At 38.6% G+C, this 18,368-nt stretch overlaps 1 protein-coding gene across 1 annotated transcript; it reads right to left on the reverse strand.

Annotated features, from left to right (window-relative positions):
* Positions 1 to 1,096: 1,096 nt before the first annotated feature.
* LOC147862057 (ferric reduction oxidase 6-like) lies at positions 1,097 to 4,546 on the reverse strand. The gene is made up of 8 exons (XM_087323057.1): positions 4,419 to 4,546; positions 4,008 to 4,259; positions 3,556 to 3,886; positions 3,177 to 3,431; positions 3,074 to 3,110; positions 2,663 to 2,799; positions 1,734 to 2,545; positions 1,097 to 1,629 (listed from the first exon to the last, which is right to left on the reverse strand). Exons 1-8 carry the CDS (start codon positions 4,462 to 4,464, stop codon positions 1,442 to 1,444), a joined length of 2,058 nt encoding a protein of 685 aa, XP_087179183.1. The 5' UTR covers positions 4,465 to 4,546; the 3' UTR covers positions 1,097 to 1,441.
* Between the last annotated feature and the right edge of the window lie 13,822 nt (positions 4,547 to 18,368).

Here is an 18,368-nt window from a genome sequence, read left to right on the forward strand (position 1 = left end):
TGTATAAATATACATGTTAGTCATTTTGTAATTTTGGTACATTCTCTTGTATATTTCACGTGTCAATTATTAGGGGCATTTTTTGAAAGCCCTAAATTTTTGGACATGGTATAAATCAATATATTTTGATTCAATTTCCAGAACCCTTTACGTATGCGATGGTCCTTTTTGTGAAATGACCTACTTTGTGCCTTTTTTGGACAGACTGTTCTTAAATTGCGACATATTACCTGTTTCAAATGACCTCAGGGTGTTATCGTAGTTTTTGAGACAATTAGCATCACAAAGGGCATTGCTAAACATCGGCTACAATATATAGTGCAATTAACCAACAAATTGGTTGAGTAACTAACGTAATTAATAGACTTTTCTGCATAGCAACCTAAGGTAACATTGTCACCGTTATGCCTAACATATCATGTTGTATGATTAGTTTAATGCTACAAGTCACGAAGTTGTATTTGTATCCTCATTTCTTGTTTTGTAATAGCAAGCAATTTGATACTCTTCAGTATTGTGCATTGTCTATTTTATCTACAATAGTTAGTGATCCAATTGTTAACATGAACCATGAAAGCTCTAACAACTATATGTATGACAACTAGTATATATGTTTTGAGTACAACACATTCAGAGGACTAGTATAAAGGAGTATCATATACTCTATATATGGCTCAGATGTATATATATGTTTTAATTCCAAACACATGTATACATCAAGATGTGAGCCATTATTCTATTTCAAGAACAACAAATTCTATGAAACGTAGGAGCGCCCCGCAACAAGAGCCTACATTTATGATGACTAAAGGCTAAAACTTATGAAGTGATAATGAAACATGACACTCACTTCGGAAGATTTGGATGTGTTGAGACTAAAGAATGTGTGTCTCTTGCAATGCCTTTGTGACGACTTTCTGATCTCGACACGATAACTTTGATGGAATAACCAGAGTGATTCTTGACAAGGCCATCGGCAACGTCTTGTTGAACTGTCCTCATTATCGGCACATTACATTGGAATGTTAGATATTGGATCTTGTGGGCATTTGGATTAAACTTTATGTGCTTGAAAATTTCAGTACAATTAACACAATTATTGAAACAAGCAGTTTTCCTTATTAAAAACCAAACTTTTGGTTTATCGTTTATTATGATGAGGATGGGAATATGTTTATGTTTTCACAAGAGGTGAGGATTAGTATGCAGTAAGATACAAAAAAATATGAGGTTATATATACTCTGTATATGGCTCACATGTATACATGTGCTTTAATCCAACACGTGTGTACATTGTGATGTGGGTCATTATTCTCAGGGAAGAAGAACAAATTGTATAGAAAATAGGAGAGCCCTGCAACAAGAGCCTCCATTTATGATGTCTAAAGCTTATGGGTTGATATTAGGATAGCCCTGCAACAAGAGCCTACATTTATAATGGCTAAAGGCTAAAGCTTATGGAGTGATAATGAAACATGGCACTGGCTTTTGAAGATTTAGATGCGTTGAGACTAAAGGAAGTGCGTCTCTTGCACTCCATTGCAATGCCTTCTTGAAGGCTTTCTGATCCCGACACGAGAACTCCTACGCACTCGCCGGAGTGATCCTTGACAAGGCCATCGAAGACATCTGCGAATCGCATCCCATAAAAAAAATAGATTAAGTAGGAGAGAAATATAAATGGAGAGAGAGCATAGAAACATTACAATCTCTACAAGAGATTGTTGGCGAACCTCTCCAATTTGGACGGGATCGAATGTGGACATCACCAACCCACGATGATTCTCCGGCTCCATATGCTTCCTGATCGAAAACGTCCGATTCGAATGCCTCAACTGGCGAGGGAGTCGTGCTATTTGTTGTCGGTTGCACGGCAGCGAAACTCTTCCTTTTTTGTGTGGATTTGAAAATCCACAAGAGAACCACAAATCCACCAAATATGACAATCCCCAGTATCATGGAAGCTACCATTACGTGTGTGCGATTGTAATTGGTGAAGGTATGGCGATGGTAAGTCTTGATAATGAAGGTGTTAGCTATGCCTGACAGCAAAAAGTATCCCAACATAGATGCAATGGTGATGCAGGCCACCCATTTAGTGTTCCCTGTTGTGCTTACGTTGGATATAATCCCTTGTGTTGCTACTACGTTAACGACGAAATCCGGTGGACGCAGCACCGACGGTTGTGCTGGAGGATATGCTACCCTAAACTGTGATAGGCTAAAATCTTGAGCTTCGGAATCCAATTCCATATCTTCGCCACCGCCACCACGTCGATAATCTTTCATGTCCTTTGAGGTTATGTAAACCTGAACTTTGATGCTCAACCCTAATGTGTCATAACCAGGAAGAATTTGGTTAGGGTATACGCTATCGAGTACATCTAGATCCTCTGGCTTTCTGATACAGTGATATAGTGTAATGGAGGTTGGAAGAGATGTGGATGTTGTATGGATGTCTTTATATCGATATAAAATGTGGCGAACAATGGCCATGGCAGGAGTGATGCCTATACCCCCAGCCACAAGGACGAGCGATTTATACCTGTAAAAAACAAACAAATCGTTGTCAACGCACAGAAACAAACAATGCTAAAGCATCAAAAACCATGAATGGACATGATGGAATGACAAATTCTAGGGTTTGTGGCAATGTACTTACTTTAGGTAAAATTCAGACTCATCTCCATAAGGGCCTTCCACTCTAGCTTTGAAGGAGAAAGGGCAAGAAGCTGAATCCCCTTTCTTGGCGTCGGAGAATTGATCACGCAATGCATTCGTCCATCCGTATGTTGTACTCTAAAATTTATACGTATAGATTGAATAGTCTGAAGGTCTGCTAAGATGTCGCAAGGACTTATTAATGACATTTCAAAACTGTGTCCTCGTTTACGTTTAAGCCCCCTTTACATGTAGGGTTTTAGCTAGGTAAATATTTGAATGGATTCGACGGAAATGCGCGACATGTGTATGTACTCTAGATCAAGGTTTATTTTCTCGTGTATGATTGTTTGTTTACATTAGTGCAATGTTGTGATCGACTTAAGATTAGCTAAGTACCATCAATTCTCACATGAATTCGAGCATCTTGCAGCTCACTTGCACCCCACCTTGAACTCAAGGTGTGGTTAATTAAGTTATCTTAACGGTAACACAATTATCATCATAGTTGACACTGAATAGTGGCCAGGCATACCAAGTGGTCTCTATCGGTGTAGCTGTATGCGACAATGTAGCCGACGCTATGAATAGTTAGCATGAGCATGGTCGAACCAGCGAGCCAAATGTGATAGCGCACCGCCTGCTCGAAGGGAATGCCGACCAACCGAAGCAATGGAGAGCCTCTCGACATGGGAATCCACAGTAGTGCAAATGGCAACATGGCCATCCTCCCAAAATTGAAAGACACATTAATGACCTTCTGCCAGTACCTGTGTCATATATAACACGGTAAACAAATATCGTTCCATCAAAGCTCTAGCTTCTGTTGTTTCCATCATGTATGTATATATATATATATAGGTTAAATTAATGTACGCGAGATGAGAGATGTACTTGACGGATGGTGTTCGGTCCGATTTCTCGATGTGATGGAAGGAAAGATCTGTGACTCGGCCGAAGTGGTACACCATTACAAAGAGAATGATAAGAATTCCCACTGCCTCTGCCCCTGTGATGATGCCCAATGGGCTTCTCTCCACCCAAACCAGATACGTGTTCAGCCGCCATCGGGTCCTCCAACCCGCCGATGATCCGTCGCCATCGCCCCCACCAACCTTCTGGAGCTCCGCTGCTTTTGCTTTTATGAACGCGCGGAGCTCGATCACCACAAAGCTTAGCATTGTCGCCACGATGAATGGCAGCGCGTGGAATATCAATGAAGGCCCTAAGAAACACAAATTCGAACATTCCGAGAAGAAGGTTTAGTATAATTAAGAAGAGATTTAATCCACAACTACGATTCGGGATCAAATGATATTATAATCTTCATGTGGGGAAAAAAAAACCTTCGCCGCCATCCGTGTTGAAGAAGCGAGAATTCGATATTTTGTCGCCGATCCAAATGTCGACGTATTTGTGCCTATCTTCGGGATCAGGAGACAAGAGCCACCATCCTATCCAGAATGCGCATGCTGCCATGATCACGGCTTCGAGGCACCCCTTCGCCACCCTTGCTCGCTTAATCACCCCAATCAGTCTTAACTTCTCGTCCCTAATTGATCCGCCATTACCATCATTCCTCTCATTCTGAGCTATACCTGCATCAAATTTCCGTTGTAATAAATATATATGGTTACAGTTGCATTAATTGCATTCCAACAAATCAGTAAATGCATTGTCTAATGATTGGTTCTTGGTTGCATTATCTCATGAAGTGTCCATAAGTGCTAGATTTGTACTCATGTCTTCTTGCATACCAAATGCCATGGATACTTCGGTAATCCCCTCGTGAATTTCGGCCATCGGTACGGTATGCCACAACACGATTATTCGATTAAATGGAATGAGACGTATTTGTGCACCAAGGGATGAAAACTTTAGTAGGGGGTGGACTTTCTTATATACCCAATAGGAAGGCTAGAAACAACAAATAAGTGATGTTGGTTTTTTTAAGTCAATGGTTAGGGTATGTGCCTACCACATGCCCACTAGTAGGCCCTTGTGTATTGCCGGCACAACCATACCACACACATTTGCATGCACAACACACACGAACATCATAGGCATGCACAACACACACAAACATTTGCTTTTATGTGTATAATTTGCACACTCCATATTAGTCGCCGAGAGTGTAAGGGACCAACCCCATTCTAATGATTTGGTATATATTAGAAGCATAAAGCAAGAACTCTTTCCATCTTCAATGATTGTCTGAAAAAATGACCGAGTGCCATCTGTTGCTTTCATTCGGTTGATAATTGGTGTTATAGGGGCATCAAAATCTAGAATGTGATGTAATACAAATAACACAATTTTGTGGTCGTAAAAATTCAATACAAGTGGGTTGTTATAGTTATCTGAAAATAATCGAGAAATTTGATTTAAATCAGCACGTGTAGGTTGAATTTTAGTTCTTCCATCCAACTTGGCCCTTAAAAGAGTTGAGAAATCAAGTCTAGACTAAGAAAACGTGTTGGGTAATTTTAGTATTGTTACAAAACTTACAATGAACAACCTTTTATGTATTCACACTTGTCATTTTGACATGCGAGTTTTAAATCTCTATTTTTTTTCCAATAATATTTCATACTACTAACGGGAAACCTTGAGATCATGAGGTCAAAACTCACAAGCGGATTGTACATGTTGTTATGACACTTAATCTTCTTCAGAAATTTATGCAAACTAGTAAAGCTCAACTAAATGACGCCTTAATGTCAAATTCATAGTTTCTCACTAGACATTTCTTGGAAGAAGGGGTAGGAGCCGAGTAGTCGGACTTGGCCGAATCAATCGGGTAGCAGCAGCCAGGTGCGACTACAGAAATACCTCCGACAATGGCCAGAGAAGAGCCGCCAGCCAGAGATGAACGAACAAAGGAAGCCCGGTACTAACTGACAACACCGCCATTGGGAACAACAAAACGGCTCAGCAGGAGCCGAACATTTTGCACATTTTTGACGACGCGTAGCCGGCAATTTTTTGTGGATTCGACCATGCAAGGAACTGCCCCACATGCGTGCCATGTATTGGCTAGTCAAGTCAGCCAAGGTATGAAAGGGCTATTGGGACAAGTGTGGGTTGAAGCCAAGACAGGTGGGGCTGGACATCAAGCTAAGACGAAAGGAGAAAATGTAACGTATCTATAATAATTAGAGGAAGTAGTAGTAGTGGTTTACGTTCTCGACGTAACAAGCCATGCTCCCTATAAAAACGGACATGAAGCCTTGTACAAAGTTTATTGGTTGTATTGAGTTAGTTGCCTAATAGTAACTCTATTTGCTTATACTTTGTATCTGTGTCCTAACAAAACTGAAATAAACCTCATTTACCCCGACTCTACTTATCCCAACTAAGTCTTTTAAACTACCATGTTTTTTTATCATTGAGGGTGAAAAAGCAACAATTATACCATGTTTGTTGTAGTAGAGTTATGGAGTACAAATGTTGTCTAATAGAATATTATGAGACCTAAAAACTGAACATCAACATTGTCTTGTTGCATATGGTATATGATGTGACACAAACCAAGTACATTCTCCGTTATTTATCGTTATTATGATTTCAATTTATACGAATAATTGAAAACAATAAAAAGTGAACGATGGGTTTCGAACCCCATACATCCAATATATATATATATATATATATATATATATATATATATAATAAATGCTAGTTTAATAGATTAAAGTGTATGGTTATTAAGTTAAAGGTTGTACATTCAAAGCTTATTCCGTTATTGTAGATTTGACAAGTGTCATGCTCGTTAAAGGCCATTTTGCCCGTCAACAACATACATGTACCCAATAAAAATGTTTGTCAAGTGACATATAAAGTTTAAATTGCCATTTTAATATGAAAGGCCCATAAAAATTATACACATAAAATGATATTCTAAAATTTTATTCTTCCATATCATATATATTATATATATGCCACATATACTATTATCAAGTGTGTGTATAATTATATATTATATGTTTTTGTACAACATGCTTAAAATAATATCATGTAATGATGCGATATGTTATCAAACCTTTATTCTTTACCAATAATATTAGTTAAATTTTGATTTTAAAATTTACACTAACTTTTATTAAATATTTTAAGAGCCTAAAGTCTGGACTCTAGGTTTGATTCTAATGTTTTCAGCTTGAATTTAAAACCAAAATTTACTAACCAAAATTCTTTTATTAACCTATTTTTTTCATAATTTGCAAGAATGGATTATGATAATCGATCCATATCTTGTTTGTGCTTCGGGGGCTTTAAAAACATTAACACGATATTTATTTTATGTATTTTATTATCTTTGTGAAGTAGTTGTATTGATTTTTGTATCTTTGCGTACTTTTTATAGTAATCAAACGTATACAACAATGTAGCATTATATAGAGGTTTTCATTTATATGTCAAATGACATGTTAGTTTTTGTTTTAAATATATGTCATAGGACATAACATCTTTAAAAATGCTTGTCAAAAAACTTTTTATACCAACCCGTCAAATTTGGGCCCTTTAATATATACTAATCTAGAAATAATAACCCTTTAATCATAAGAAAGAGATAGTTAGGCTAATTTGTGAAGAGTATTTTGTTAAGTGTAGAGTGGGAGAACTTAACAATCGGCAACGGTTCGGTTTGAACCGAACCGAACCGCGAAACTGCAGTTTAATGGCTTAACGGTTTCAACTGTTCGGTTCGGTTCAGGTTTAGGTTTTTATTAATGTTTCGGTTCGGTTTCAACAGTCAAAAACCACGGTTTAAACGGTTTAATGGTTTTTTATTTTTTATTTTTTAAAAATTTACAAAATTCTAAAATATTTTAAAAATTATTTTTAAACAATCTTTTCATTTTTAGACCTTATTGTCACATTTTAGGAACATCTTAAATATTTTAAAATTTTTAAAAAATGAAATTTTATAAATTTTTAAAAATTAAAATTTTGACCTATTTTAAAAATTGAAACCGAACCATGAAACCGCGGTTTTTATGGTTTAATGGTTTAATGGTTTAATGGTTTGAAAAATGTTTAGCGTTTCGGTTTGGTTCAGGTTTTAAAAAAAATTAACGGTTTGGACCCTCTCAAACCGAACCGAACCGTTGTCGATTGTTATAAGAACTCTCAAATTGTATGTAAGAGAAGAGCTAGTTCATTTTTCATATCGATCTTTTACTATGCCTATAGTGGATAACTCTTAAATCATATAGAAGAGAATGTTTTGCTCAATTTTTTAGGAGTTTTTTCCTAAGCCTATAGAAATACATATTATAGGCTTAGGAAAAAAAAACATACTGACATATAGGCTTGTGTCTATCTGCTACCAAATCATAAAGAGACTTGGTGAGGGAATAACGACCACGAACTATGCACGATGCTTAGCTAAGGGCACATGCAATTTGCACTGTCCAATCTTTATCCAAAAAAAGCACCCATCAAAAAAGCTGAGAGCCTCTATCACCAAGCGTGTGGTTCTGATTGCCTCTATCACCAAGAGCCCTACCCTTTGAATACATGAGCCCAACCGTCTCAAGAGAGGCACCTGACAGAGGTAGGTGCCCGACTCAAATTCTGACATAATTTATGTAGTGTGGCATGAAGAGGTCTCATTTTGCATGAAGTGTATAAAATAAAAGTGAAAATAAACTAAAAAGAAACTGAAATAATAACTAAAAGTTTGAATTGATGTAGTGTGGCATTAAGAGGTCTAATTTTGCATCTTGGTCAATTTTGGGGTTTTCTACATTTTCTTTTTCTTCGACTTTTTTCTATTTTAGGGTTTCAACTTTAAGTTGTTTATTTGATCATGAATTCACACATGATAGATCTTTGCATAAGATGGAACCTTCTAGCATGTGATTTAGACAAATTGGAAATTGATTAATTTGTGATACCCAAAATAAGTTAACACTTATTCAAGGGGTGTGATACCCATGTTGCTTATCACTCTCTACCTAACCTATATACTAAAGCTTATCATAACAATTATTCAAGGGTGTGTGATACCCATGTTGCTTATCACTCTCTGCATACCTATATACTAAAGCTTATTGAGCAGTATATGTGCTATATGGATCAGGCCACATTTCACATACATATCAATCACGATATTGACAATACAATATCGCTTTCTAGTACACCTTTTTCTCAGATTATATAGAACTTCCTAATTTTCATTTCTCTAACAAACAAGCAATCTACTAAGTAAATGTATACTGTTTTAGTCTCCAACCTTACAAAATGACCTTTCTAGAGACATTTACACATTGTCTTTATCATCTTATGAGACAGTTACTCAGCATAAGCAAAAGCAACAACTCTTAATGATGTCAATGTTTCATGGATTGGACATTACTGGGCATTTAGATTAGCTTATCCAATATATACAAGCAAATGATAACTAGCACTATAACGATAATATCATTCCATTTCCTTCCTCCACCGAGAGGGTACACAATGTGTCCTTCAAGCACAATAGCCTTGAGGATATAATAACTTTAAGCGTACTCTTGAAACCTCCTTTTGTAGAGGACCATATTTGTTCAGTCCACAATTATACTTCAGAAACATGTCCTCAAGAAATTCAACAAGTAACATTCTGTAGAATGAATGAACTGGATGCTGATTTAAGCAAGATTTGTTAAATCACACCAAAAATTTTGAAGGTTGAACTCAAAACAATTTGTTTCTTGCATGTTGATGGAACTATTTTACTTCTAAAATAAATTGGATTTAAAACAGAATGGTTAATGTGAACTTACTGGAATATTAATAGAGCTTATTAAATAAACACTAGAAAGTTTGCAACAAACTCAGAGACATGCAAAGCGCACATTACATAATGAAAAATCAAGTGTTTCCATAGTACACGCATATCTCTTAAAAAACAACTTGCTATAATAATGAAACATGTTTCAAATCAAACCATTACACCTGAGGTTCAAATGATGTTTCAAACCAACAATAATTCATTAGCCTAGAGGCACAAATGATGGTGCAAGCACCAGATATGGAGAGTATCATCTCTCATAATCATGCATTCTCTTATAGACCATCTTGTTCTAATGAAGGTGCAAGCACCAAATTCACAGAACCATGTATCCAACCATGATCTTGCCACGACTATTCATCAAAAAGCTCCTCAATCAAAGATCTGGAACAAAGTTTATGGCTGAGGTAAGCAGTTTTCTACAATCAAAACAAACATATTCATTCAATGATTTTCCATCAAAAAGCTCCTGCATAAAGACGGAGAGGAACAAGTTATGGCTTAAGATGAGCAATTATCCATAAACATATCAAACTCATTTCAACTCAAAATCCAAGAAAACCAGACAAGTTATGGCTTAGGGTTAACGATGATGATGAAACTATCTCATCCACATTCATTTGAAATGGTGAAATGAAGCTTTTGAGCTGCTCCTCTGACTGCACAATGATATTCTCTTGATCCCACATCCTTGTGTGTTTTAAGTTCTATAATCGCCTTATCCCACATACCTCGAAGAGAAACACAACCCTTCTTAAGCAATGTTGTGAAAGAAATACAACCACTTTTAAGTATTGAATCATCTTAAACATAGCATTCTCTGAGGGAGAAACAAAACCGACCTTTTCAAGCCATCGTTAGCCTAACAATTCTATGGAAGGAAGACAGTGCACGGATTGATGTCCGTGTAGAAGAAGAAGAAATGGAGATGAACCCAAGTCTGCTTTTGATTTATATGTGTTCGTCTTTTATTGCCTGTCATTTCCTCAAGATATGAAAGGGGGAATAATTCTCCGTTAACGTATCTAGGAGACATACTAAATAATTGAGAGATGAGCCATGATAGAGAGAGAGAGAGATCTGACGATGCATTTTTTAAAAACAAAATTAAGTTTCTTGATACCAATGGGCCCGGTTCGGTTCGGTTGCTTGGCCTTGAAACCAAACTAAACAAATCCAAACCATTTAATAATCATAAAAACCGAACCAAATTGTTTAAAATTTATGTAGCCATTTAAACTAAACCGTTTAAAGACGAACCGTTAAACCAAACTGTTTATGAAAAAATTTAAAACCAAACCAAACCGATTAATCATAAATCAAACCAAACCATTGTTTATTGATATTAATCATCATATTTATTATAAGTTTGTGTGAAAAAATCATCATAAATTTATTCATCATACTTATTATAAAATTTTGTGATCATACTATACTTATTATAAAATTTTGTGATCATACTTATTATAAAATTTTGTGATCATACTTATCATACATTTTGTGATCATACTTATCATAAATTTAGGAATGGGCTATTTGCCCCCCCCCCCCCCCCCAAAACAAAAAAAAAAAGAAAACTTTTTGGCCTCCTAAAAAAGAGAAAAACTTTTTGGCCCCCCTATTTTGGCTAAACCCCCCCCCCCCCCCCCCAGGCGTAGTTACTCTTCATTCTTTCTCTTTCTTCTTCTTCTTCTTCTTCTTCCTCAAGTTTCCAATCAATACTGTGGATTCCTTTCTTCTTCTTCTTCTTCCTCAAGTTTCCAATCAATACTGTGGATTCCTTTCTTCTTCTTCTTCTTCTTCCTCAAGTTTCCAATCAATACTGTGGATTCCTTTTTCTTTTACATGATGTCTTAGGCGATGGGGAGGGTCGGTGGTGGCTGCTGGGTGCCGCCACTGGAGGAGGAGGAGGTGTGGGTAGGGAAGCAGTGGCGGAGGCAACAACTGATGGCGAAGTGAAGAGCGAGGATAGTGAGGAGAAGAAAGAGGAGAGCTGTCGTGATGAAGATAACGTGGAGGTCGAGGCTACTTCAGGAAGGGGAGGAAGAGGAGGAGCGGGCCCCGCCCGGGCGCTGGAACTCGGGGAAGGAAGGAATTCCTCATCGTGATTCTTATGATTATTGGTCTTATTGATCACTATATGGGTTTCTGCCATGGATCCACCAAAACTACAAGCAACAGATGAGGGAAGAGGAAGAAGAAGAACACATCAAGATCAAAGGAGAGTCTTAGAGATGTCTTAGAGAAGATGATAGATAGATCTTAAACCAGTGGTTAAGTTTTGATGTGAAGCATGTTTTTAGAAATCAAGGAAAAGAGGGCCTCTCAGCCCCATAGAACCTCAATTGGTTACATGATGTTTTGATCGATCTTGAATATCTCATTTTGTGGCCATCTTAAGGTCTCCATTGGTTAAATGAATTTCTAGGAATCTGTAATATCTCAAACATAATGGCTTGTGTTTCGCATGAATCTCTTATTGTAAACCATATTCTAATTTTCCCCTTACAATAATGTGATGTTAATAGTATGCCAATGCAAATTCATTGTCTTCTGTATCATTTGATAACATGTTCATCATTCACCATCTTTTGTCACTTATATTTCAGTTTTGTTTAGCAATATTCACTGTGAGAAGAAAGAGGAGAGCTATCAGAGAGCTATCAAAATGTTTTTTTTTTGGTGAGGGAGAGAGAGCTATCAAAATGTTTTTTTTTTGGTGAGGGAGAGAGAGCTATCAAAATGTTTTTTTTTTGGGTGAGGGAGGGTATTAAACCAATGGCACAAAATGAGAGAGAACACTCTTTGTATTCAATAGAAATAAAAAAGGTAAGTGCGACTAACTAATGACTTGGTCCTTCCCCATTGGGAACCCCCCCCCCCCCTTTTCAAAATCACAACTACTTCTTTAAATAGAAACTTATTGGGAGCCCAAACGTTCATGAGATGAAACGTTTGTGCTTCCAAGATTTATTTAAATATTCTACTATTTTCTTTTATGTAATTGTAACGGTTGTAACACTCTCCCGCTAGTCGAGAGAGTTTCGACCTCGAAACTATTGCATAAAGGTTCCTAGGTCAGGGCTTTGGTTGTTGTAGAGGCTCAAGTAGCCATTCAAACCCTGCTTGTAGCAACGCTTCTTCAGTTACCCACGATGCTTCGGATAATGGTTTCCCTCGCCACTTGATGAAGTAGCGTCTTCTCCCTCTACGAACCTGTGTCTTCAAAAGTGCTTCAGGTTCACATCTAATAGTTGCCTCGCGCCCCCATGTTTCATCTGGGTGGAAACGTTTTAGCAGGCTAACATGAAAAACATCATGTATCTTGGAAGCCTCCGGAAGTTGTAATTTGTAGGATACATTATTGAGTTGTTTGACCACCTTGTATGGTCCATAGAACCTATGGTTAAACTTGGGCGTGAGGCCCTGAAGTAACGGCCAACTAGCCGAATTGACAAGTACTAAATCCCCTGGGTAAAACTCCACGTGTTCCCGTTTCTTATTGACACGATTGATAATCTGTGACTTTGTTTTTATGAGATGCTCTTGTGCTGCTTGCATCCGGTCCTTCCACTCCTCCAAAAAACGAGACACATCCAATTCCTCTACTTGTGTCTTCTTATTTGTATGCAATAAAGCAATCGGTGTGAGGACTTCTTTACCTGTGGCGAGCTCGAATGGAGAGAATCCCGTTGATGAATGGATTGCAACATTGTAACAAAATTCTAGCATGTCGATGTGTTCCACCCAGTCCGTCTGATCCGCTTTGACATAACATCGAATGTAGTCCTCGATGCCTTGATTGAGTCGCTCAGTTTGCCCGTCTGTTTGCGGATGTGCGGATGATGACATACGGAGCTGTGTGCCTAGAATCCGAAACAATTCTTGCCAAAATCCACAAGTGAACCTTGGATCCCTATCTGATACTATGATTTCTGGCAGCCCGTGATACTTAAAAACATGTTTAAAAAACAAGTGTGCTACATGTTGCGCTGTTAGAGGTGGCTTTGCCGGCACGAAGTGAGCTTGTTTAGAAAAAAAATCCACAATGACCATAAGGATGCAAAACCCCTTGGATGAGGGTAAATCAATTATAAAATCCATGCTTATTACATCCCATGGACGGGATGGTACCGGCATCTGTTGCAGTAGTCCGAGCGCTTTTCCTCGCCTAGCTTTCACGGCTTGACATACCTGGCATGAACGTATATAGTCAATGATCTCATGTTCCATTCTTGGCCACACGAAGAACTTTTTAACAGCTTTTAATGTGCACTTTTGTCCCCCATGCCCGGCCATGTGGCAATCATGTAATTCCCTTAGTATCTTTGCCTTTAGTGATATATTATTCGGGATTACTATTTTATCATCACTCCACAATAAGCCGTCCTGCAACTTGTACATTCCATGAGTTATGCTCCCATTCATGACTTTGGTTACTAATTCGCGCATCTCTGCATCCTCTGTTTGTGCTTGTCGTACTTCATCTATCCATCCTTGAGCCGAGATGACAGAAATATGGAGGATGCGTGGCAATCGACTTAATGCATCAGGTAATGTATGCAACTTGCCTTTTTTATGTACAATCTCCAAATCAAATTCTGCTAACATATCTTGCCATCTCATTTGTTTTGTTGAAAGTCGTGGTTGTGTCAGAAAATATTGCAAGGAGATGTTGTCGGTCACTACTCGTGTAAATTTATCTTGTACGTAGTGCCGCCACTTCCGAAGTGCATAAACTATTGCCAACATTTCCTTCTCGTGTGTGGGCCACCGACTTTCTATCGCTGAAAACTTTTTTGACTCATAGGCAATCGGATGACCATCCTGCATAAGCACAGCCCCATAAGCAAAATCAGAAGCATCAGTGTGAATTTCAAATGGTTTTGAAAAGTCCGGGAGTTGAAGAACCGGTTGCACACACACTGCCTTCTTCAATTGATCGAAGGCATGTTGTTCACGTTCAGACCAACAGAATGTTTGTGAGCCTTTGATGAGATTCGTCAGTGGGGTTGCGATTTGACTGAAGTTTTTAATAAATCTTCTCACATACTGGACGAAGCCTATGAATTGCTGCACTTCGAGGACTTTGGTGGGTCGTGGCCAATCTTGAACTGGTTTTACCTTGGCCAGATCCATCTTGAGCCCTTCTCTTCCTATTCGAAATCCTAAGAATTCAAGCTCCTCCATAGCGAACTCACACTTCTCAGGTTTTGCGTATAACTGATGCTCCCGTAATCGTTGCAGCACATTGGTGACATGTTGTTTATGTTCCTCAAAAGTCTTACTGAAAATTAACAAATCATCAATGTAAATTATCAAAAATTTATCCAAATAATCCCTAAAAATTTCATTTCCGAGCCTACAGAATGTTCCGGGTGCTCCTGTCAAACCGAAACTCATCACCAGCCATTCAAAACTGCCATATCTCGTCCTAAATGCTATCTTCTCAATATCCTCCGTAGCTACGCGGATTTGATGATACCCTGATCTGAGATCTATGCGAGAGAAATAACGGGCTCCTTGTAGTTGATCCAAGAGGTCGGAAATCAAAGGTAATGGGTATTTATTTTTTATGGTGATTTTGTTGAGAGACCTGTAATCCATGCACATGCGCAATGTCCCATCCTTCTTTGCCACAAAAATGACGGGCGCACCGTAAGGTGATTGGCTTGGTCTAATGAACCCACATGCTTCTAATTCTTGTAATTGTTGTTTTAGCTCTGCTAATTGAGTAGCATTCATTCGGTAAGGAGCTTTTACAGGTGGTATGCTTCCGGGAATGGTTGGGATTTTATGATCGATTGACCTTTGTGGCGGAAGAGTTTTGGGTAGCTCCGCTGTTAAGACATCCTTGTATTGCTCTAATATTTCCTTCATATTTTCTGCCCTTAGTTCTTCCTTCCTCACTGTTGTTGATGCTTGCAGGGCCGTGCAAAGAAAGAGTTGGCCGCCCTTCTTTAAGACTCGATTTGCCACCTTTCCCGTGCAAAGTTTTGCGGTCACGGTTGTCGCCTTTGCCTTTGCATTTCTCCTATGCATGTTTACAATGATGCCTCCCTTCCCATCTTCATTATCTAGTAACACCTTATCTACCTTTTTCCCGAATTGGTTGATGACGTACTTATCCACCCATTCTAGCCCTAAGATCACCTCGCACCCATCCATGTCAACCGCTAGAAAAGGTGTTCGCCCCTTCCATTCTCCCGCTTCAATCAAGACATTGGCTGCTAATGAACACTTATTAGTGTATCCCTGTACAAAACTCACAGAGAGGTTGGTTAAAGGTTGCAATTTTAATCCCCACTTCTTCGCGCATTCAGGTGTTATGAAGTTGTGTGTTGCACCGTTGTCTACCATTGCCTCACAACTATGCCCATTAATTTTTACGTTGAGAAAGAGATTACTTGTGTTATTGAGTTTGACTGTGAGACAGGTAGGCCAGGTGGTGGCGGCTCCTGCACGTACAGCGACTTCTTCATCTTCTTCCTCATATTGCGCTGCTATTGCTTGTATGTCTTGCTCGGAACCTTCCTCGAGCTCTGTTAACTCGAGTTGTGAGGTGGCTGCCCGCACCGTGAGTTGCTTCTTTTTTGGACAATTGGATGCCAAGTGAGGGCCTCCACACTCAAAACAGCCTCTTCTAATTAGTGGGGTTCGTTGTGTTGAAGTAGAAATGGGACTCCCCGGCTGTCCTCCTCCTCCCCCGCTATTTGTCCAGCTCGATCTAATTGGATCCCCTCGTGTTGTTCCTCTTCCTATCGAACTAGTGGTAGTCGTCCACCCACGATTGTTGGATGTACTTCCTAGATTGTTGTGGAAAGGTCGGGAGCTCCCTTCTATGTCTCCTATCCTCTCTGCCACCCTCATGGCTTCCTCACAAGTTTGAGGGTTCATCTTTTCTACCTCTATCCTGATCCGAGGCTTCAATCCAACTAGGAACCCGTGGAGTTTGGTTATTTGATGAAGATGCGGTAGCTGCAATGTCACTTGGCGATACCTCTCAATGTACATGGTGAGTTGCCCTTCCCCTTGTCTCAACATCCTCCATTCATCCATGATGCGGAGATGTTCATTTTGTGGTATGAAATAATGACGCAATTCCCGCTTAAACTCTGTCCAAGGCGTGAACTCAAACACGCTTTCCCCCGACATGTACCAATTTTGTGCTGGTCCATCCAAAAAACACGCGGAGACCATCACCCACAAGTCGGGTTCTACTTGACTTTGGACGAGGAATAGTTCGGTTTCTCTTATCCATCTTGTAAGTACCACCAAGTTCCTCTCCCCCATGTACATTTTTGGTTTGATAGGTTTAAATGATCCCAAGTTGTGGCGGCGGTTCTCGGCATTCCCGACTTCCAGCCTCTGCACCATCTCCTCCAAACGCCCTGGTGCTCCTTCCGTGGGCCTTCTCCCTTGCAGCCCCGATTCCTCTTCTTCTCTCTCCCATCTTTGATCTTCCATATTGAACCTTCCATTCTCTAATTCGGTGGCCTCTTGGTCTCCTCGATCTAGGGCTATCTCCCCTAATGGAGTGTCTCCTTCGTTCCCTAGCTCTCCCAAGTTGATCCCTCTTCTTCGCCTTCTTCCCGCCATTGGTTAGATAAAAGAGAGAGAAAAAATAAATAAAAATAGTCTACTATCTTTGTGGTTACCTTGACTCCTCTCGTGGTGTCGTGTGCCACTTCTTCAATCTCTTCTTGCTGGAATGGCTTGCCAATCCTTATCTTGCTCTGATACCAAGTATTAAACCAATGGCACAAAATGAGAGAGAACACTCTTTGTATTCAATAGAAATAAAAAAGGTAAGTGCGACTAACTAATGACTTGGTCCTTCCCCATTGGGAACCCCCCCCCCCCTTTTCAAAATCACAACTACTTCTTTAAATAGAAACTTATTGGGAGCCCAAACGTTCATGAGATGAAACGTTTGTGCTTCCAAGATTTATTTAAATATTCTACTATTTTCTTTTATGTAATTGTAACGGTTGTAACAGAGGGGGAGGAGCCAAGCTATATCAGACTTATTATGAAATAGCCCATTCCTAAATTTATTCATCATACTTATTATGAAATTTTGTGATCATACTTATCATACATTTTGTGATCATTCTTATCATAAATTTTGTCATCATACTAATCATAAATTTGATCATCATACTTATCATATTTGATCATCATAAATAAAAAGGAGACTCTACATATAATGCATATAAAATTTAATAAGTTAAAACTAGAGTTTTAAATTAAAAGTTGAAAGTTAGAGCATATAAGGAAAATTTATAAGTATTTTTTAACCAATAAACCTATAAACCTTTAAACTGACCACATAAACAAAAACTGATAAGCTAATAAACTGATAAACCGCTAAATTCAAAAACGAACCAAACTGAACCGAAACCGATTAGTAACATTTGAAACCAAACCAAACCGTTTATTTATCTTCGAACCTATAAACCGTTAAGCCATGGTTTATCGGTTCAATTCGGTTTGAGCCAGAACCGGACCCATTGGTACTTCTTGATGAGAATTTTGAGCAGCTTCATGTTTTATGCAAACAAAAACTAGCCTTTCTTATCATCATCTGTCACTCTAGCAAAGTATTTTTACAAAGTTGATTTCTATCTCACCATACAATAGTTTCATTTGGTTCCTTCTATAACTCATAAATGGCATTGTTGTGATGACTCCGTTGTATTGATCCTTGTAGAAATATGCTCCAAATAGGATTCTACAAGGATGGATACAACCTAAGCCATCATTCCAATGCCATTCAAGAACTATAGAAGTAACCATATGCGAATATTGTGTGATATGGTAGAAATAAACTTGGTAAAAACTTGATGAGAGTTAGAGAAGAGGATAAGAAACTCTAGTTTTGATTTGTAGAAAGAATTTGATGTGATAAACTTCTTGTCCCTCTTAT

The sequence above is a fragment of the Azolla caroliniana genome, unplaced genomic scaffold (assembly GCF_043228905.1).
Source record: "Azolla caroliniana isolate FFs.n. ecotype wild unplaced genomic scaffold, voAzoCaro1.0.p SCAF_7, whole genome shotgun sequence".
NCBI lineage: Eukaryota > Viridiplantae > Streptophyta > Polypodiopsida > Salviniales > Salviniaceae > Azolla > Azolla caroliniana.